Source organism: Cucumis melo, chromosome 2 (assembly GCF_025177605.1).
Source record: "Cucumis melo cultivar AY chromosome 2, USDA_Cmelo_AY_1.0, whole genome shotgun sequence".
Classification (NCBI taxonomy): domain Eukaryota; kingdom Viridiplantae; phylum Streptophyta; class Magnoliopsida; order Cucurbitales; family Cucurbitaceae; genus Cucumis; species Cucumis melo.
This window is the reverse complement of record NC_066858.1, coordinates 11,610,369-11,633,813: the sequence shown is the minus strand read 5'-3', so window position 1 is coordinate 11,633,813 and position 23,445 is coordinate 11,610,369. Positions and strand designations below refer to the sequence as shown.

The window sequence follows — 23,445 nt, the reverse complement described above, 5'->3', positions numbered from 1 at the left end:
TATTATTGCTATCGCAAAAGTTCAGAACTGTCATTATAATAACAAGAGACGACAAATACGTCGTAAACATAATACCATTAGAAAGTTTCTCACTATAGGTGCAATAATAGTGGATCATGTACGAACTGATGATAACTTGGCATTGATCTTTTTACGAAAGACTAATCAGAGAGAAAATTTTCCATGTGATATATTTATTTTATTTTTTAAAAAGTGAAATAGGACGGGTTCTCTATCTTATATTTTTTAAAAAATTAAATTGCTTAACAGAACGGCTTCTAACACATGTCTTTTGGTCTCTCTAAATTGTTTTAAACCAATCCTCTTTGGCAAATATTTCTCGCACTACATTATTAAAATAAAACATCCGGGAAAAGTGTAACAATATTATTTCAAACTTTTAGGATGGAATGAAAGCTTTTAATAATCTCTTGCATTTGTCTACCCATTATACAAAAAGAAGAACTTGTTTAGGAAAAGAGTGGAGGAAGAAAAAAACCGTGCTCATGTATCATTCTCTAAATCCAAAAATAAACTTTGAGAAAAATTACATTGGGTGAGGAAAAAAAAAAACTAAAAGAAATCAAATTTTTGGATAGGAGAAAAAGTAGAGAAAATGATTCCTTGTATAGGTTCAAGCTAAGAGTTGGAATAATATTGCAAAACTATTAAAAATTCTACACGTTTTCAAATTCTAAATTTAAGGTAAAATCATACATTCTAGAGTTGTTCTTTAAGAAATAAATGGATAAATACTTTTCAAATTTTACTCAATTAATAATTACAAACCATTTTTATTAATAAAACATATATAAAAGGTAAATGAGAAAATAGAAAAAAAGGAAAATAATTTGTGCAATCCGTTGCTTGATTTGGGTTGGGTGGTTAAATTATAGATTAATCATAGGTATAGGGATCTTTTAAAAAATATAACAAAACTACAAAATATAACTTGAAATATTTAAAAAGATGGTCAAATTCATGATTTTTTTTTTATTTTGTTAAACCGACCGTAAATATTTTAACCGTTTGTTACATTAATGAAAAATTTCCTTAATTATATTACATTTTTATTCAAATTACAAAATTACCTATTAATAAATAAATAAGTTCTTTTGAAAAATAAAAAAAATGACAAACTATTTATACTCAATAAAATAAAACTATTAAAAAATAAAATTCATTTGATATTTTTGTCAAACATTCCAATTTCCCAAATAAATTATAGATAATGGAAAGATTGAAAATAACTAAAAAAAGAAAACCGTCTTGAAATTAGTTTTAAAAGGGTAATAAAACCCTTCCTTTTTTTTTTTTTGTCAACAAAAACATCCAAAATTGTTATGCTTACTAATTTGAAAACAAACCAAAAAGGAAATTGGAGTTGCATAATTTTGGGGGAAATCCAAAACTAAAAAAAATCAAACTATTGGATGAAAATGGAATCCGCCACTAGAAAACCAAAACGGCAGCTCTTCCATAACACCAGCTATAAGGCCGACCGGTTTTTTGTTATTTCGGGCAAAAGCAAAATAAAAAATATCCAGGTGAGGAGAAGAACTTCAAGCTCCAAAACTACACTGTATCCTCGTTTTCCCTTTCAATTCATCCAATTCAATCCCCCACGTGGTGGTTTAATTTCTTCTTCTACTTCACCATCACCCATAAACGCATGGATTCCCAGTTCCAAGACTCTTTGAATTGAAACAGAAATGCTCTTTAAACTCCCTTCCACCTATTTGAAACCATCAACCGCTGGATTGGATCCTTCAATTTCTCTTCGTGCTGATAAACTCATCTTTGGGTGTTTCACTAGAAATGTTCCGGAGCGCAAATATCGGTTTAAGCTTGTGGGTCTGTCTATGGGAGATAAATGGCCTCTTAATGACATTGATGCGAGTGAGTTTGTTGACATTCTTTCTAAGGATTTTCAGTTTCAGTTTCTTTCTCTTTTCCTTATTTTCCTTGTCAACTGTTTGATTAATTACTACTTATGTTTCTCCATTGCAATTACTCCTTGCTATAGTTGAACACCATATATTTTTCATGATAATTTCATTTATGGAGGTAGTATAGAACATTTCATGCACCCGGAAGGAGGAAATTAGTAGGACGTCATCCTTGTGTACCACGGGCAACACTAACATAATTAATTAAAATGACAGAGTTCAATTTATATAACCAACACGATATTGTTTTAGGCTAACACGTTAACGCTCCCTCTTAAAGGAAAGGGTGAGGAAATGCCGTTGATTTTGTGATGCTGGTAAACCAACTTGGTTTCTAATAAGTCTTTTGTTAATCTATCAGCAAGTGATCAGTTTTGGGAACATGCTGCACTTCGAATGATTTGTCAAGGACTTTATCGTGAATGAAGTGTGTCAAGTTCCACGTGTTTATCCGGGTATGATAAATTGGGTTTGGAATGACGGAATGCGCTGATGTTGTCATACCAAATAATTGGTGTAAGTGAGCTTGAGCAACTGGTTTTGTCCAGAAGGGACTGAAACCAGCTGATCTCAGTATCTTCGTGGGCCAAAGAATGATACTCTGAACCAGTGTTGGACCTAAACACAACTAGTTGCTTCTGGATGACCAAGCAATTAAAGAATGCCAAAGGAATACTAAATTTGCAGCTACAGATTTCTGATCATCACGTGAGCATGACCAATGTACGTCTAAGTAGGCAACAACGGTGATGAAAAGTCATTTTGGACTTGGAAATTTGTAAGCCCAGTGACCGAGTACCTTTGATGTTATTGATAGCTTTCTAATGGAGGGATGTTCAATTATGAATAAATAGGCTTAATTTGGTGATTACAAACGAATTTTCAAGTCTGATGTGTGTAAGGCATTGAAGAGTTCTTTCTATGTGAGATTTGTCAGTAGTTCTTGCTAATTGGCTGTTGAGGATTCAGTGCACACTTGGTCTGGTTGGGATGGATTCCATTATAGCACCGGTGAACTGAAATACCAAGGAATTAGCATAGATTTCCTAAGTTCTTCGAAGCAAAAACTTTAGTAAGTTCAACAAAAAAATAGTTGATAATAACATTGTCATTTCCTGTCACTCTGTCACTAAGATGCCATCAACATAGCTTAGAATAAAAATCTTAGTTGATATCAGAATAAGAAAAAAATAGAAAATTATCAACTCTATAATTTTAAAACCCCATTGCAGTAACACTTGTCGAAGCTTGTTAAACCAAACATGATTGGACCACTACTGATTCATAAAACCTTCTGGTTGTGCCATAGCGTCATATTAACGTCAATGCTTTGTAGTTAGTGTCTTTTGTCTTGGTATTGTTTTTTCCCCCTTCTCCCTCTTAACCCTCGTTCTGTCTGTGCTCTATTCTCATTTCCTGACAGACGCAGTGCAACAAAACTTAAACAAATGGCTGCTGAAGACGCAGAACTTCTTAAATGAAGTCACATCTCCCCGGGAAAAAACCAGTAAAAACAAAAATCATATTCCTGCAGGAGCCTATGGTACCACTGAGAAAGAGGATATAGTTAAGGTGGAATGTACCGTTAATATCAGGACACCGAACGGCCTTCTCTCTTCTGCTGCTGTTGTATCAATTGAGCAATTTAGCAGGTCAGATTATTACAAAATTTTGGTCATTTATTAAATAATTTTTTTTAACAAAATGCAAATGGTTAACCCATACAAAATTTGGTCATTTGATCTAAAGCTATTGAAATATTCTTCCTTATTGACTTAATTTCCATTTAATGTTCCTTCCTATTGGAGGATGTTGTTAGAGAAAAATATGAAATAACTCCTTACTTCATTCTATACAATAGAATTCAATATATACAGGCATACATGGAAACCATAAATGAATACTAGTAAATTATAGTAAAGGACAAATGACTAATAAGCTTCTATAATTACATATATACTATACACTCCTCTCAAGCTGGAGCATATATATTAATCATGCCCAACTTGTTACCTAGGTACTCTATTTGAACTCCATTTAAAACTTTTGTAAAGGTATCTCCTAATTTGATAAGTCCCGAGACTCAGGGTTTATTCTAGAAAGAATAAGAGAGGCTGAAATGAAGTTATAGTTAATTTTATCGTGTGGGCCCATAGGAATATTGTTAGTTGGGTCAGTTTGTTATTTCCTTAAAATATACTCCGTGTTAAAAGGATAAGGGGATTTTCTTTTCGGCTAGAAACTTAAAGTAGAATTCTTCTTGAGAATAATGGAGATTAATGGAGGTTGGGAAGCTCTCAAAGCCTTCCCCCATTGTTGATAAAGAATTGAGGCTGAGGCCTTACAAATTTGGTATCAGAGCGGTGGATCCTAGAATGGTTGGGAAGATGGAAGCAAGAATGATAGAAGTCGAAGAAAAGATGGAAGGACTGCCCAAGAAAGTAACAATGGAAGGGTTGATGGAGACGTGCTTCATTGAAGTTACCGAGAGACAAATGACCCTTGAAGAAAAGATGGACGGCCAATTTGCTAAAGCATGAATAAAGCGGGTGAGTGCGGATTAGAGTTCTGATTTCGGTACGATGAGGGACAATATGATGAGTGGATGCAGAAGATGGAATTAATTGGAGGTGGGCGTTTGAAAGATGCATCGTCATCAGAAAGGATAGTTATATATAAAGGGTTAAAGAGAAGACCTATGGATAAAGGATCGGGTCAGGGAACAAAAGGAGATCAGAATACTCACTTGATGTCAGAAGGAATCAGTGCATTGTCGGTGCTGAATAATTGAGAGGTACCATCGTTCGATATGAGATTAAGGAAGCTTGAGGTTCCAATTTTCAAAGGAGAAGAATGCAAGAGTGTTGATGGATGGTTACATCGTGTAGAGAGATATTTTATGGTCAATCGTCTAACAGAGAAAGATAAGTTGGATGTCGCTGTTCTTTGCTGGGAGGGCGAAGCTCTTGACTGGTTTCAATGGAAGGGAGACAGAGATTCCATTATGAGTTGGAGTGAATTTTGGCAGTTGTTATGGAAGCGATTTCGACCTTTTGATCAAGGTGATAATGAAAGGTATTGATGTTATTAAGAAGGAATGAATCGACAACCCTAGAGAACAATCACAGTCGATGTCCTATGCCATAAAGCTCTCGCCCTTGAGAAGGTTTTTTCACAGTAACTATTACCTTCTCCTCTCTGAAATGTTCTATTTATATTCTACCACTTTAGTGGTCCCCTCCCTTAACAACTTCTCTCCCCAAAATACCCTTACTTCTAAATCCACCTTGGTCTCAAGGTGAAACATAGGAAACTTCCAGCGAAAATCTCAACAATCTTCCAGGTAGCATCATGAGCAGCCAAACTTTTCCAAGCAATCGACACCTCCCATCCGCCAGAGACTGGATTCTTGCGGTAGCCATGAACTTCCTCATGTTCAGTCACCCATTCAAAACGCTTAAACAGGGGAGGTAAAACTGGTTCCACCATCTTCCTTGGTCCTAATGCTTTCTTCAGCTGCAACACGTGAAACACTGGGTGAATAGAAGCTCCCGTTGATAAGCTACCTTTCCGACTCTTGCTTCAATGCAATACGACCCAAAATACTTGGAAGATAATTTCTCATTACACTTTGTGACCGCAGATGTCTGTCTATAGGGATGTCATTTTAGATATACATAATCACCAACCTCGAACTCCCATTCATGCCTTTTACTATCAGCAAATTTCTTCATGTATAATTCTCTTGTAATTTGAGTTTTATATTAATAAAGAAGTTTATCTACTTTTCGAAGAAAAATATCAGAAAAATGAACAAGCCTGAACATAGGGGGGAAAAAGGCATAGAGAGCACCACAACTAAGCCAAGGATCCTTCCAAAAAGAATTAGTGGTACCAATACTAAGTATAATCTGTGTATGATTAGCCACAAGGTCAATAGTTTTGTAGATTGTTTTATTATATGTTAGTTGCAATATCACTCACTCATATTCTCCCTTTAAAGGAAAAAATATCAATTCATTCGCTCTCAGTTTAACTTGCCTATTTTTCATTTTCTTCTTAGCAATAGAAAAAGTTAAATTTGACAGGTTCTTATTAGCCTGGAAATTTTGATTTCATGTTCCTGGTTTGTTCTTTTTTTGTTTCCTATCTTGTTTGGTTTTTTTTTTTTTTTTTTTTGGTTTCCTATGTTGTCTAGATTTTTCGTTCATTTATTTGTGAAAAATTATATACATAATTTATTTGACTGATCTTTAATGTAATGACATGCAGGATGAATGGCTTGACTGGGCAGAAAATGCAGAGGATATTTAAAGCCCTTGTGCATGAATCTGTTTACAATGATGCTCGCAGTCTGGTAGAGTATTGCTGTTTTAGATTCTTGTCAAGGGACAGCTCAAATATTCATCCTTCACTCAGTGTAAATACTTCTTGCTTTTTTATATTTTCTAATAACAGAAAATTTCAGCAATGCAACTGGAATTTGTTTGCTCTTGGGTTTTTATGATGTTTTTGGGTGTGCTCTTTTTGATCTCCTATCTGGATATTCTTTTCAAGTTTTATGTCTCATTTGGTTTTCATTTTACTCTTCCATTCTATCTTTTTTTCTTCTCTTCACTCCCTCGTGGAGTTTGCATTTGGGGTATTGGTTTCTTTTCACTTTGTTAAAAGCGATAAAGAAAATAGACACCGAGTTATGTGGAAACCAGAGTGTACCAAGAGAAAAACCACGATATGACTTTTTAATTAATTTTTCATATTAACAAAAGATACACAGGAAAAAATAAATAGACAACAAGCTTATGATAAAAGAGAAGAGGAAATTAGGGTAAATTTTTCCTTGGGTCAAACCCATTGATTCTAACACCTCCTTAAGTTGGGATATAGATATCAAAGAAACCAAATTTGCTAACACATGAGTCAAAACTTTGTCTGAGAAGCCCCTTGGTGAGAACATCAACAACCTATTTGCTAGAGGGGATGTAAGGATCGCATATGCTACCATTGGTTCAGCCTTTCTTTAATGAAGTGTCAATCAATCTCTGCGTGTTTAGTCCTATCTTGTTGAATGAGATTGTCGACAATGCTAATAGCTGCCTTATTATCATAGAATAATTTCATCGGCACCTCACAGTCCTGATGAAGGTCAAATAAAACTTTATGAAGCCAAATTTCTTCACATATCCCCAAACTCATTGCCCTATACTCAGCTTCAAAATTGCTTCTGGCCACAACCCCTTGCTTCTTACTTCTCTAGGTTATGAGATTGCTGCATACAAAGGTGCTCCATACAAAGGTACACTAGTCGTAGGTTGATTTCTTGTCAACATCGAATCCTGCCCAATCAGAATCATTATAGGCCTCAATAGCTCTCCTATCGGTCTTCCTGAACATCAACCTTTTACCAGGAGTTGTTTTTAAGTACCTTAGGATTCTATTAACTGCCACCATTTGTTCCTCATAGGGAACCTGCATGAACTAGCTAATGGTACTCACAACATAGGAGATATCTGGTCTAGTATGTGACAAGTAAATCAACTTTCCCACAAGGTGCTGATATTTTTCTTTCTCAATTGGAACTTTATGACCTGAATTTCCTAGTTTACAGTTGGATTTAATAGAAGTATTAGCAGGACGACATCCCAACGTATCTGTCTCATTCAACAAATTAAGGGTATACTTCCTCTGAGACATGAATATATCTTCTTTTGATCTAGCTACCTCCATCCCAAGGAAATACTTCAAATTTCTCAAGTCTTTAATTTCAAACTCATCACCATCTTCTTTTTCAGTTGGATGATTTCAGTGTTATCATCTCGAGATAAAACAATGTCATCAACATAAACAATCAAAACAACGATCTTCCCAGTCTTGGAGACTTTTGTAAACAAGGTGTGATCTGAGTGCCCCTGACTATACTCTAGGGACTTGACAAAGGGAGTAAACGTATCAAACCAGGCTTTCGATGATTGTTTTAGCCCATACAAGGATCTCTGAGGTTTGTAAGCCTGATGATCAAACTGAGCTTCAAACCTTGGGGGGCTCATATAGACTTCCTCTTCCAAGTATTCGTTCAAGAACGCATTCTTAACATCAAGCTGATATAAGGATCAGTTTTTATTCATAAACCGAACGAACACACACGCTTGAGCCCGAGGATTAGTAGACTAAAAATGAGGTTATGGACTAAAAATGAAAGCAAAAGTCCTTTGGATTAATACAATGAGCTCTAATTTTGGGATTTGGGACAGAAAGAACTCGTTATTCTTTTTGTTTTTTGAAAAGGAAATCAGCCTCTTTGTTATTAATAAGATAAAACTCAATGTACAAGAGAATTATAGAGAGAGAGAAAACAAAGAGACCAATGGATTGGTAACTGCACTCGGACATTTCAACTAGTTTGACATCCCTTAGCACCTCCATATTATCCGATACAAGAAACAAGGCTCAAGAATACAAACCCAGATGAAAGAAACATAGAGAGAAAAAAAAAAAAAACAAAGCAGCCAACAAAAGAATTGCATAAAAAGACTTGGAGCAGATGTGATAAAAACTCAAATTCAGAATATAAATAATAGGAACGGGCAAAGAGTCTTCTAGCGTTGGGGATATAAAAGTGTGCCAATTCAAACATATCTCCTGGATGGAATAAGCTTCAAACTCCTTGGATAAGATGCACGAGGCTGCGGCATTTTTGCTCTTTAGACATTTTAATTCAAAAGATTTTTTGGGATGAAAGATTGCCTAATCTAAGTCAAACATTTGATGGCTTCTTGATGTGTTCTTTTAAAATACTTTTGCAGCTTCTCTCTCTCTTTTACAGCTTTTCTTGTTAGAATATGTTAAATGACTGATTTACTAGAAAACTTCTTATTGTTGGAGGCAAATTTAATATTATATCATTTAATAGTGCCTCTCACTTGTGGTCTTTAATTAGGTAGAATACCCAACAAGTGGAAATCAATATTAATTGGGAGGAAATAACATTGTAGGAATTTGAACATAAGACCTCCTAATCTACCCACTTTGATACATGTTAAATAGCCAATTGACTGAAAAGCTTAGAAATTTAATATTATATCATCAAACATGGTAATGTTTTTTGGCCCGTTCATATTTGCTCTTCCGTTCACACTATTTTGTAACTTTTCCTTGCATACATGAAAACTTTTAATTCCTTAGAAAGAAATTTTCATATTTTAATGATTAGTCGGATATTAATCTTTCTGAATTAATTTATACAAACAACCCAACAACATGCTATAAAATCTTGAATCCATACCAAAGAAAAAATTGCAAAAGGAACCTGTTAGACCACCAATAGTTTTACAATATGGTAGAAAGGGTAACATGTGTAAAGGGGGACCACAGTGAGAGTTAGAAGTTTGAGTTGGTTATACATAAGTCTTCAGCAAGGGAGGGAGAGTTAGAGTTTTATTTGAATTTCTGTTTCATCTTTGAGAGAAAAGATAACAGAGAGAGAGAGAGGTGGGTTTCCCATAGTTCTCGAATTGATATCTCTATCAATTTGATTCTACATTGTTCTTGTATTACTTTGATATTACTAGAAATAAAAGAGAATTGTTCTTGAGATTCATTACTGGATTCGGGCTCTATCATATTGGTATCAGAGCACTCTACCCAGGGAAATTGAAGGAAGATGGCGCATAAACGTATTGAAGAGAAATTGGAGACATTCGACCAAGAGATCACCGGAATTCAGACGAAGTTGCACAAATTACCAACCATTGAAGAAAACCTCGTGTCCTCAGCGAAAAGCATTGAGAGACTCGGGATTCAAGCCGAAAAACAACAACTCTTACTGAAGTATGTTGAAAGCGCAGCAAAAGGAAAGTCAGTGATCAAGGAATGCAGTGACTATACTCCTTGGGGGTAACTGAGATGGACCGGAAGAATCTCACCATGACTTTCTGTCATGAAAATAATAAGGTGGTTATAAGGGGAGACCCAAGCTTAACGAAAACCCGAGTAAGCTTGAAGAGTATGATGAAGGCATGGACAAAATTTGATAAGGGATTCTTGATTGAATGCAGAGCTTTGGAGGGAGGAATATCATTAGCCGAGTTGTATGGAGTGGATGGTGTGCCAACTATACAAGAGTCTATTCCAACTGTGTTAGCGAAATTCAAAGATGCGTTTGAATGGCTTGAAGAACTACCTCCAAGGAGGGAAATTGAGCATCACATACATCTAAAGAAAGGTACAGATCTGGTGAACGTGAGGCCGTATAGGCATGCATACCAACAGAAGGCTAAGATGGAGAAGTTGGTGGACGAAATGCTAACTTCTGGAGTCATGTGTCCAAGCATCGGCCCGTACTCAAGTCCAGTACCATTGGTGAAAAAGAAAGATGGGAGTTGGAGATTCTATGTAGACTACAATGCCTTAAATGATGTGATGATTGTAGATAAATTTCCCATCATTATGATTGAAGAATTAGATGAGTTAAATGGGGTAACACTGTTTTCAAAGATAGATTTGAAAGCAGGATATCATCAAATTATAATTTGCATTGATGACATAGAGAAGACAACATTTAGAACCCATGAAGGACACTATGAGTTTCTGGTTACCCTTTAGGTTGACCAAAGCACCCTGAACATTCCAGTCCTTAATGAATAACATATTTTTGTCTTATCTGAGGAAGTTTGTTTGTCTTTTTCGATGATATATTGATATACAACAAGAACTTAGAGGAAAACTTACGGCACTTGAAGTTGGTATTAGAGATAATGAGGAAACATGAGCTCTATGCAAACAAGAAAAATGTAGCTTTGCACGTTCTAGAGGAGACTATTTGGGGCACATAATATCAGGAAGAGGGGTGGAAGTGGATCTTGAAAAAATCTGAGCAATCAAAGAATGGCTAATTCCTGCAAATGTGAGAGAAGTAAGAGGGTTCCTTGGGCTGACAGGGTACTGCAGACGCTTTGTCCAACATTATGAAACATCTAACACAGCTGCTGAAGTTAGGAGCCTTCAAATGGTCAATGGAAGCATAGAAAGCTTTTGTGAAATTGCAGAACGCAATGATGACAATCCCAGTACTGGCCCTACTTGACTTTAATTTGCCATTTGAAATTGAGACGTATGCCTCAGGGTGAGTAGGAGTTGTGTTGATTCAGGCCAAAAGGCCAATAGCTTATTACAATCACACACTGGCTATGAGGGATTGAGCCAAATTTGTTTATGAGAGGGAACTGATGGCTGTAGTATTAGCTGTACAAAGGTGGAGACCTTATCTACTCGGAAGGAAGTTTGTAGTGAAGGCAGACTGTCGATCCTTTAAGTTTTTGCTAGAATAGAGAGTAATACAACCTCAACATCAGAAATGGGTAGCCAAATTGTTGGGTTATACCTTTGAAGTTGTGTACAAACCAGGGCTGGAAAATAGAGCTGCAGATGCCCTATCAAGGATGCCTCCTTCAGTGCATTTATACAACTTGACTGCCCCAACTTTAATAGATTTGGTGGTGATTAAAGAAGTAGAAAAGGATGAACACCTGAAGGAAATAATAGCTAAATCGGAGAAAGAGGAAGGAGTGTGCAACTATTCTATGCAGCATGGGATGCTAAGGTACAAAGGAACGCTTGTAATTTCAAAGTCCTCATCCTTGATACCCACCATACTGCATACATATCATGATTCTGTCTTTGGAGGGCACTCCGAGTTCCTAAGAACCTATAAGAACCTATAAAAGGTTGACAGGAGAGTTGTTTTGGGAGGGCATGAAGCACAATGTGAAGAAATATTGTGAAGAGTGTCTTGTGTGCCAAGGGAACAAATCTCTTGCTTTAACCCTTGCAGGATTATTACTACCAATGGAAGTTCTGGTGCAGTAATGCAGAAACTTTAGGGAATTTCTTGAATAATACTTCTGAATTTTTTATTAATGAGAGGGGAAGCCTTTATATAAGTTGGAAAATGACAAGAGTTGTCGAAGTTAGTTATTTTAGAACTAACTTTTTAGGATTGAGTTAGTTTATTTTAGAACTAATTCAAGATAGAAGAATTAACTTAAGAATAACTAAGAATAACTAATCTGAAGATACAAAAATGGTAATTCAAGATACTCAAGAATTAACTAAAGAAATGTTAAAGAACTTTAAAGAAACATCAAGAAAGTGGATGTTCTACATCAAACCCCTCCCCCTAGGAACAAACTTGTCCTCGAGTGAGAATTAGGAAGCTAAAGTAAAGGAGTCTGGGGCATGGTAAGGAGACAGGTCAGCAACATTGAATGATGGACTGATTCTTAAGTTTGTTGGGAGATCTACTTTGGTAAGCGTTGGGGCCGAGCCTCTCCAAAATTTGAAATGGACCCATGCGCTTGTTTGGGATTTTGGAATGATGACTAGGTAGGAATCTTGATTTTCGAAGGTACATCATGACTAGGTCACCAACTTAATATTCCCTAAAGTGTTTGTGAGAGTTAGCGGCTGTTATGTAGGAGTCATTAGCAAGCTCTAGATGACTCATGACTTCTTGGTGTAGCTTAGAAATACATTCAGCCATTGCTTCAGCTTCCATACTGATATCAACAACTGAAGGTAGGTTAGCTAAATCAAAGGTGACTCGAGGGAGACTAGTATATACAATCTCGAATGGGGACTTTCCTGTTGAGTGATTTGCCATGTGGTTGAAGACGAATTCTGCTTGGGGTAAAGCTAAGTCCTACTGTTTTGGCTTGTCTCCACTAAGACATCGAATGAGGTTACCAAGAGTTCGGTTGGTCACCTCTGTTTGGCCGTCAGTTTGAGGGTGGCTGGCGATACTAAATAGGAGATTGGTGTCAAATTTCTTCCAAAGGGATGTTAAAAAATGACTCAAGAATTTTACATCTCTATCCGAAACTATAATTTTAGGAATTCCATGTATTCTAACAATTTCTCGAAAAAACAAGTTAGCTATATTTAAAGCATCAGAAGTTTTTTTACAAGGAATGAAATGGGCTATTTTACTAAAGCGATCTACTACTACAAAAAACAGAATCATGACCCTTTTGAGTTCTTGGTACATCTAAAACAAAATCCATAGATAAATCCTCCCAAATAGTAGAAGGAATAGGTAAAGGAGTGTACAAACCTGTATTTTGAGAATTACCTTTACCTGTTTGGCAAATAGAGCATCTTTTGACGAAGTTAGTAACATCCCTATTGAGTTGTGGCCAAAAGAATTTAGAGCTGATTGCAGCCATTGTTTTCCCTCTGCCAAAGTATCCTGCTAATCCACTAGATTGTGCTTCTTTAATTATTGCCTCTCTTAAAGATGTATGAGGAATACACAAAACATCACCTTTGAAGAGAAAGTTATTAACAATGTGGTAATCTTTGCAAGGTTTATGGTTAGAGCAATTTTCCCAAATACTTTTAAAATCAATGTCGGAAGGGTAGAAAGTAGGCAAGTGATCAAATGCAATGATTTGAGATTGGAGGGTGGTGAGAAGTATACCTTTTCGGCTGAGAGCATCAGCAGCCTTATTAGACTTACTTGAAGTGTGTTTAATTACAAAGTCAAATCTTTGCAAAAATTGTAGCCATCTAGCATGCATTCTACTAATTGTTTTTTTTGGGAATTCAGAAATTTAAGAGAAAAGTGGTCAGTAAGCAAGATAAAAGTATTAGAAAGTAGATAATGTTCCCATTGTTTTAGAGCACGCACAAGGACATACAGTTTCTGTTCGTAGGTACTCCAATTTTGTCTGGAAGTACTTAATTTTTCACTAAAATACTATGGGGTGGCCTTCTTGACTAAGGATAGCTCCTAAACCTAAACCCGAAGCATCTATTGTGACTTCAAATAGTTTATCGAAGTTGGGAAGTTTTAAAACAGGGGGACTAGCTAAAGCTGATTTTAATTGACAGACTGTCTTCTTTGGCTTGACTCCATTGGAAACTACCATTCTTTAAACAGTTTGTCCTAGGTGCTGCAATAGTATTAAAGTTTTTAATGAACCTTCTATAAAAAGAGGCTAAACCTAAAAAACATTGAATATCTTTTGGTCGTGGCCAAGAACTAATAGAGTCAATCTTTTAAGGATCAACAGAAATACCATTGCAACTTATGATAAATCCAAGAAAATGAATATTATAGCACAAAAATTCACATTTTTTAAGGTTAATCTGTAAAGCATTTTCTTGTAAAGTTGTAAAAAGTAGCTGGATGTGTTTTAGGTGATCTTCCTTAAAGGAGCTATAGACAAGTATGTCATCAAAGTATACCACAATAAATTGATTCAATAGAGGTTGTAGGATTTGGTTCATTAATCTCATAAAGGTGCTAGGTGCATTAGAGAGGCCAAAGGGCATAACTAACCATCCAAACAACCCTTCATTGGTTTTGAAGTCTGTTTTTCACTCATCTCTTGGTTTAATTCTATTTGGTGGTAACCACTCTTAAGATCTACTTTGGAAAAGATGGAAGCCTTACCTAATTGATCAAGGAGGTCAGATAAACGGGGAATGGGAAATCTATATTTGACTGTAATTTTATTTATTGCTCTACTATCCACACAAAGTCTTTAACTACCATCTTTTTTGGAGCAAGAAGAGCTGGGACAGCACAAGGACTTAGGTTATGTTGAATATGACCCTTGTTAAGGAGTTCTATTTGTTCATGCAAGGTTTTGTACTCCCTAGGGTTCATTTGATAATGTGGCAGATTACACAATGTACTACCAGGCATTAAGTCTATAGTATGCTGTATCTTTCTAAGAGGTGGCAATGAAGTAGTTGATTCTATGATTTTTGGAAATTTAGTTAGAAGGTTTGCTATCTCACTAAGTATGTGATTTTCTATAGGTGGAGTGCTGTTTTCCTTAATAACAAAGGCTAAAATAGGTGCTGTTTTTGGATGCAAAAACTCTTTACCCTTAATTACTGAAAAAAGTTGTTTTCCTTTGTTAGGGTTAGGTTTTGTTTCGGGGGGACTGCCTACAGGTAAGCGAACTACATGACGGCTCATCCAATAAATTCAATAGTGTTAGCCCTCCCTCTATGAATATAATCTGTGTCATATTGCCAAAGTCGTCCTAAAAGTATGTGACAAGCATCCATATCTAGAATGTCACATATAATTTGGTCCTTATAGTATTGTCCTATTGATAAAGCAATATTGCAAACCTCATTGACATTAGCTTCTCCCCCCTTTTTATTCGACTTTATAAGGATTAGGATGTGGGTTTGTTTTTAAATTTAGGGCAGAAACTAGTTTTTTAGACACTAGGTTTTCACTACTATCACTATCAATGATAACTCGACACACTTTACCTTGAATGGTGCACCTTGTTCGAAAAAGGGAGTTCCTTTGAGGTATCCGACCAGTTGTGAGAGTGAAGAGAATTCTTTGGATTACTCAAGATAATTATCTCCTTCATCCGGGGTTGAAATCTCATAGATGTTGTCTTCCGAAGCATCCTCTTCCTGTCCTTCTTCAATTGTTAAAGTCCTTCTTTGAGGGCATTCATTAGAGAGGTGTCCTTGTTGACCGCACCTAAAACATTTGCCCAAAGTAGGACGGTTATAAACGTTGTCAATCTTCTTTCTTGTGTTGATCTCACCTGGTTTAGTGGCTGGAACCTTTGGTAGATTTTCATCTTTCTTGGTTGTCTGTGAAGTTGTAGATGAACTTCCTTGTTAGAAGTTTCTGAATGAGTTAGTTGGGTTAGCTCTTTGTTTGTCCCAATTATTCTTTCTTTGAGCAATCTTTATTTTCTTGATCTCTTTATTGTCTTCAATCTTGGAAGCTAAGGAGATGGCATCTGAAAGAAAAGTTAAGGAGATGGCATCCTGGAAATTTGTTGGTGTTCGGTTTCGGGCAGATTATCTCGAGCGCCAAGTCTGTAAAATTCTTCTGTATAATCCATGATGCTTCGCAAGCCCTAATGACACTGTTGGTATTGATCGTAAAGTAGCTGCTGGTAGTTGATTGGTAGGAATCTTTTTTTTGTTAGACGCAATATCTTTGGCTAACTTCTTATAGGCCAAGCTGCTTATCGAAGAAATGTCTAATTGTTTTTAATTGATTCTACCAAGTGCTTGCACCACCTTGGAGTTTGAGAGCAACTAATTGGACCTTCTTGTGTTCGGGTGTATTGCCATAGTCGAAAATGTTTTCCATGTACTTGATCCAATCAAGAAACTTTTCCACGTCCATTCGACCATCGAAGGTAGGGAGATCCACTTTCATACATATTTCTTGATCTTCTTGAAGATATGGTCGAAGTCTAATCCCTCGTTGTGGTTCTTGATGAATGTTCAGCAAATTGTCTTCATCTGAAGAGTCAGAATCGTCTAACAAATGTCAAGGTAGGTTGTTTTCATACAGCTGGTTATTATGGATGTGGACAGGTTGATTTCTGGGTCGTATTTGGTTTTCACTGGGTTTCTTGGTCGTTCTTGCCTTTCTTGATTTGCTGCAATTGGGTTTCTTGGAGGCTGGATTGCTTTTTTATAGGTTGAGCATGAAATCGGGTAAAAAGATAGTTTGCTGTATATCCGACTGACCTTGTCGAAGTTCTACAACAGCTTGTTCTACCAACTGCAAGCGTTGGTCGAAGGAGGCTTCCACGTCCATGGTTGTGAGTGGTTAAGATCCAAGTTTTCTTATTGGAAGGGTGAGCTAGGATCACGCTCTGATACCAATTGATGTAGTAATGCAGAAACTTTAGGGAATTTCTTGAATAATACTTCTGATTTTTTTATTAACGAGAGGGGAAGCCTTTATATAGGCTGGAAAATTACAAAAGTTGTTGAAGTTAGTTATTTTAGAACTAACTTTTTAGGATTGAGTTAGTTTATTTTAGAATTAACTCAAGATACAAGAATTAACTAAAGAATAACACATAATAACTAATCTTAAGATACAAGAATGGTAATTCAAGATACTTAAGAATTAGCTAAAGAAATGTTAAAGAACTTTAAAGAAACATCAAGAAAGGGGATGTTGTACATCAAGTTCCAAGCAAAGTGTGGAGTGATATATCATGGATTTCATTGATGGGTTACCTAAAGCTGCAGGCTTCGAAGTGATCTTAGTAGTGGTAGATCGGTTCAGGGACACTTTCTGGCCTTGAAACACCTATATAATGCTAAAATAGTAGCTGATTTGCTTGTGAAAGAAGTAGTACGATTGCATGGCTATCACAGCTCAATTGTATCAGACATAGATAAAGTGTTTTTGAGTAATTTATGGAAAGAATTATTTCGATTGGCAGGGACAAGGTTGAACAGAAGCTTAGCCTATCATCCTCAGTTAGATGGGCAAACAGAGGTCGTGAATAGAGGAGTGGAAATCTATTTACGATGTTTCTCTGGAGAAAGACCAAAGGAGTGGATCAAGTGGTTACATTGTGCAGAATATTGGTATAATACCACATACTAGAGATCATTAGGGGTGACCCAATTCCAAGCTATCTATGGCTGCTTATCTTTACCATTGATTTACTATGGAGATAGAGAAACACCTGATTCGACTCTTGATGAGCAGTTGAAGGAGAGGGATGTAACATTGGGAGCACTAAAGGAGCATCTCAAAGTGGTTCAAGAAAAAATGAAAAAGTATGCAAATCTTAAGAGAAGACATGTAGAATTTCAGGGGGGAGAAATGGTCTTCTTGAAGATTCGCTCGTAGAGACAAGTATCACTAAGAAAGATAAGAAACGAGAAGCTATCCTCAAAGTTTTTCGGTCCATATAGAATTATTGAAAGGATTGGACCAGTAGCATATAAACTGGAGTTACCACAGACAGCCACAATTCATCCAGTATTCCATGTATTTCAGCTAAAGAAGATGTTAGGAGAGCATAATGAAGTGCAGCAGATAGTACCTTACATGTCTGAAAATCACGAACGGAAGTGCCAGAAGAGATATTCGGGTACAAGAGGAGAATGATGCAGGAGCCTGGGAAGTGCTAGTAATCTGGAAAGGGCTACCAAGACAATGAAGCTACATGGGAAGTATATGATGAATTTCAGCAATTATTTCTGGATTATCACCTTGAGGACAAGGTGGATTTGGAGAGGGAATGTAATGTTAGACCACCAATAGTTTTACAATATAGTAGAAAGGGGTAGCACGTGTAAAGGGGGACCACAGTGAGAGTTAGAAGTTTGAGTCGGTTATAAATAAGTCTTTAGCAAGGGAGGTAGAGTTAGTTAGAGTTTCATGTGAATTTCTGTTTCATCTTTGTGAGTAAAGATAACAGAGAGAGAGAGGTGGTTTTTCCCATAGTTCTCGAATTGATATCTCTATCAATTCGGTTCTATATTGTTCTTGTATTACTTTGATATTACTAGAAATAAAAGAGAATCGTTCTTGAGATTCATTAGCGGATTCGGGCTCCATCAGAACCACTAAACTTTCTGCATTAATAGGGATACAACCTCCCGATGAATGACGTTACCAAGGAACTTAACCAAAGACAAAAAGAAATGAACAACTCTTTTGCTTTTTTAGTAAATGTTGATGACCAGCAAAATAATGCTTTTTTTTTTTTTAAAGAATAAATTCTGTTTATTTCTGCAGGAACCCACGTTTCAGAGATTGATATTCATAACAATGCTTGCTTGGGAAAATCCATATCATGACCATGCTAGTGTTTCAGAGGAAATTTCTTTTCAGGTTGTTAATGCAATATTAAGTTTTGTGCCATCTTATGAATTTCCTTGTGGATAATTAAATCAAGGAATATTTTATTAATGTTAAAATCAATGTTATCAAGAAAGGATCTCATACTTTATGTATAGGCTAGGCTTTGGGATTATGAGCAATTTACATGAGGCTATCAATTTTAAGCTAAGCCTAAAATTAATTAAAATCATGCATTCAAATGACCATATGATTTCTGAAAAATCTAATACGAATGGGGTTTCCAATAAAAGAACCTCAATCACCTAGTTAAACGGGTAAAGGTATCTCGAAGACAAGCTGATGGGGGCCTTGGCATCGGAAGGTTCAAATAAAAAAAATTTAGCCCTCCTAGCCTAAGTGGGGCTCGAGATTCACAAGGGAAGAAAATGCCCTATGGCGTCAAGTGGTGAAAAGTATCCTTACCTTGCCAGTTTGGTTGGCATACTAGTGGTAAAGTCTCATGCAGTCTACGTAGCCCTTGGATAAGCATTTCAAGAGTTTGGCTGAAAATTGACGTGTTGGCTAGTTTTAAAATTATCAATGGAAGAAGGATTGCCTTTTGGTTCAACCCTTGGTGGACGAAATTCCATTAAAAGATCATTTTCACTTTTATTGAGAAAATCAACAGTTCTGAATGGTGCTGTCTCAGAATACTGGGATACCTCTCTTAAGTCTTGGTCTAGCAATTTCCGAAGATGTCTAAAGGAAGAGGAAATAGCAGATTTTCAAAGTCTCCTCGGTGTTGCGCGTAAACTTGTTTCAGAATTTCCAGAGAGAAGAAGATGAGATCTTTAACCAAATGATGGATTAACAGACATTAGGCTGCAGCTTCTCCCATTGAAAGATGTTTGGAATACGCTCTTTGGAATTCGAAAAGTCCGCAAAGGGTCAATATTACAATCTAGATAATGCTCAATGGCCTCCTTAACTGTGCAACAGTGCTGCAGCTGAAGCTTCCTTCCCGTAGTCTGGTACCTCATGTCTGCTCTCTCTGCTTGGCAGCCGCGGAAGACCTCTTTCACTTGTTCTTCTTCTGCAACTATGGGCCCCGTTGTTGGATTGATGTTTGAAAAATTCAACCTATGTTGGGTGTTTAGCTGCACATTTAAAGATAATGTGCTACAGCTCTTGATTAGCCCTAACCTCAAGAAAAAACTGGCCCTATTATCTGACCTTTGGTTTGAAAGAAATCAACGGGTATTCCATGATAAATCTTCCCCTTGGCAGATTGTTTGGAGTCAACTTGGCTTAACGCTTCTTTGTGGTGTGCTTTATCTAGTGTGTTTGAAGACTTCTCCGTCCAAGAAATCAGTCTTAACTGGAAGGCCTTCATTTTTCCGTTGTAGTGTAGTTGGAATGTCTTTTAATAATTTTGTTTGCTTTCTGTTGGTGGTTTTATCTAGTGTTGGCTGTTTTGGAGGTGCTGGTTGTATTATTTATCTTTGTGCTGGATCAAAGTTCATGTATTCTTTGGCCCATGTCCGGAGATGATGAGAGTGTTATGGGAGTATCAACCCAGTTGAGATGTCTTAGTGCACTTGCTGATCCTAAGGGCTTAGGTCATGTCTCTTCTTTGCAATTCTTTGCAATTTATATCTTCGTTTTGTACTCACTACCATCTTCTGTTCCTTCTTCAAATTCCATGTTCTGAAATTCTAGCAAAAATCCTTGGTCTTCTACCTCCCAAGTCTTGGTTATCATTTTCAAGGAACGTTCTGTCTTTTCTAATGTTGGTTCCCCTTTTAGTATGATCTGTGATTTTCTGACCATAAATGTCATAGTCGTCGAAGGCCAATGCATGCCCATGAATCCAGTAGTACTTAGCCACTGCATACCTAATACATCAATTTTACCCAGTTCAGTGGCTAGGAAGTTTGCTATGGTAGTAGTCAGCTCGGGTAGCTTGATTTCAACATGTTTGCAAATTCCTCTTCCTTCCGGCACTGATCCATCACCAATCGTTACCCCAAAGTTAGTCTCCTTTGCCAGTGGAAGTTTCAATTCCTCGACAATGCCATTGAGTATGATCACTTCTCTGCCCCTCAGTATCCCATTTAATTTCATGGTTCCCTTGGATGTAAAACCTAGGATGGTTCGGAGAGTAATCTCCATCTTTCTCATTACTTCCAATGTTTTCAACTCAACCACCTCAGTTTCGGTATCCCCCCTAGTTGCCGCTTCTTCTCGGTCTTCTTCTTCGTTCAGAATAAATAACATAAGTTCCCTGTTTTCCTTGATCTTGCATCTATGCCCATGTTAAGATTCCTCGTTGCAGTGAAAACACAATCCCTTGTCCAATCGTGCCCTAAATTCATTGTTCGATAGCCTTCTCACGAGCGGTTCTCCTCGCGAGTTGTTTCCCCTGATCGGAATAGAGATTTGTTTCATCGGATACACTGTTCTTCATCTCTTTTCTTTTTCGAGTTTGTCCCCTTCTCTTCGTTTTTAATTTTGTTTTGGGCCTCAGACTTACCCGACCCACTACAACCCAATTCGCTCAAGGCCAATTTTAGGGCCGCATTCCGGTCATTTATTAACTGCGCTTCCTTCATAAAGTCTTCTGAAGTTAAATGTTGCCGCTTTTACTTCAGCTTGCAAGGTTGGTTCTAAACCTGTTACGAATGCATCCATCAATACGCTTTCTGTCATCTCCGGTAAGGGCCCGGAGTAGTTCGAGAATTTCTTCACGTAATTAGTGTATGACCCATCTTGCTGAATGCATATGAGTCGAGCACCGAAGCTGCCTTCTCCGGGAACCATAAAATGCTCAAACATCCTCACTTTTAGATCTTCCTAGGACGTAATTCTCTTTCGGTTGTTGCTCCATCGAAACCAGTCTACTTTGTCTTGGGCAAAGCTCACCACAACTACCTTCACTTTCTCCGCTTCGGTGAGTTCATTGATCGTGAAATAGTGCTTGGGGATACACCCAAAATTTTGGGATCACGCTGGAAAAAATTGGCATCTCTAACTGTTTATATTTGCTTCTATCCGGGATACCACCCATGAGACCGAACATTGCATCAACGTCCTCTACCTTGCCTTTCGTTTTCAACCCAGACCCATCGGACGCACAAGATTCCTCTGGACGTTTGTTCATACTACTTTTCTTGAACATCATTCGATAATTTCTCTACACTGTTAGTTAGACCGAGGATCAACTCCTTCAATCCCAGAATTTCCTTCTCACTAATCTCCATCCTTTCGTCTAGTTGTTTCTATGCCATTGCTTGTGTTCTCCCCAGGACTTTTGGCGTCTCTCATACCAATTTGTTAGGACCCAATACCTGCCACTCAGTAAATTCCCAACAACACAACAGAGAAAAAGCCACAGTACTTTGTATTTATATATTGATAGAAATATAGTAGAAAACAAAGTTCATATTGATATCCTCTAAATAGTGAAAATACTACAGCAGATAATAACAACAAGAAATGAGTAAAGACTAAAGAAAGGCACTCCAGCTGAGAATGCTAGCCTTCTCCTTGAAAGCTTCTGCAACTTTTCTCTAAAAAATGACCTAGCCTTCAGCAATCCCAAAAACTTAAACTCCCATACCATCCTGTGGGACCCACAGCAGATATTCTTTCCATAGTCCTCATAGGTTAAGCTGTCACCTGGTTATTACCTTTTCTGCCCCTGCGTTTGTATGTGTGAATAATAGGGGGCTTAACAGTGAGCTATCTTGTGGGATCGTTGGAGTAAGAGATACTATAAGTATTTAAAGGTTAAGAGAGGGACTCCTCATATGTTTGGTCCTTTGTTAGATTTTATGTTTCTTCTTGGGTTTTGACTTTGAAAAGCTTTTGTAATTATTCTGTAGGTTTATCTGTGGAATCTTTGGGGTGAGAGGATCGGTTGGAACAAGTGAATCAAACTTCAAAATAAGAATGATATCAAGATTTGAATGATAGATCACAAGATTTGCATGGATCTAACAAAATCAAGCATGCAATTTTGTTGAATAACGTATCCTTTAAGAAATGATATTTGAATCTTCTACATACCTTTAAAGTTTAGACTGAATCTAACTTATCAAAATAGTATTTTTAATATCATTGATAACGTGAAGGAATATGATTTTATAGATGCTAGAAAGTTTTGGTGACTGATAATAATGGACAAAGTCCCTGCTATTATTGTGCATGTGCCTTCCGTCTCATTTCTCTGTTTGGAGGATGACCTTTCTGTTTGACAATTGTTAGAAAATTTAGTAACTTCTTATTTGATGAACAGATTGGCAAGCTAATTGGTTCTTTTTGGTATTGCAGAAGATGTTAGTTAGAGAAGAGGCTTTTACGCGTATTGCACCAGCTATTTCTGGTGTAGCAGATCGATCCACAGTACACAATCTATTTAAGGCCCTTGCAGGTGACAAAGAGAGCATCTCTTTGAGTTTATGGCTCAAATATGTTGATGAACTGATCAGGTGAGCATCGTAATTGTCTCTTAATCTTTTATTTGGATTTTAGCCATGGTACACTTGTTAAAGTCTATTGTCTATAGTAGTGAAATGATATGGAAATAAGATATTTTGTAGTTTTTTTGTCTTCTCTAGATTACGTCCTTCTCCTGGTACATGATTTTGGTCCTTAGATCTATCTTCTGTCTTTCTCTATTAAATCTCATATGATAGATTTGCTAGGTATGGTGGAGTCTCTTATGAAGGATCTTTGTTCAGTCATTTGTCTGAATCATTATCCTAAAAGAATATAAATTTTTCTCTGGGAGCTTGAACTTAGACTGTTTATACTGCTGAGCTCTTACAACCATGAATGTCTTACATGCCTGTTTCTCCATCTTGGTGCATCATGTGTCAATGCCATTTGAATCTCCAACTCATA

At 36.9% G+C, this 23,445-nt stretch overlaps 1 protein-coding gene across 3 annotated transcripts in view; it reads left to right on the top strand.

The window, feature by feature from the left end:
- Window positions 1-1,401: 1,401 nt before the first annotated feature.
- The window catches only part of LOC103487477 (uncharacterized), a 54,153-nt gene continuing 32,109 nt past the window's right edge, over window positions 1,402-23,445 (top strand). Inside the window, exons 1-5 of one of the 3 annotated variants that reach the window (XM_051081447.1) lie at window positions 1,402-1,899; window positions 3,373-3,601; window positions 6,222-6,369; window positions 18,496-18,591; window positions 22,873-23,030. In XM_051081447.1, coding sequence (XP_050937404.1) covers window positions 1,713-1,899; window positions 3,373-3,601; window positions 6,222-6,369; window positions 18,496-18,591; window positions 22,873-23,030 — 818 coding nt within the window. In that variant the 5' untranslated portion in view covers window positions 1,402-1,712. The remainder of the gene's footprint in view (window positions 1,900-3,372; window positions 3,602-6,221; window positions 6,370-18,495; window positions 18,592-22,872; window positions 23,031-23,445) is intronic. The other 2 variants (XM_051081448.1, XM_051081449.1) reach the window with 2 other exon arrangements.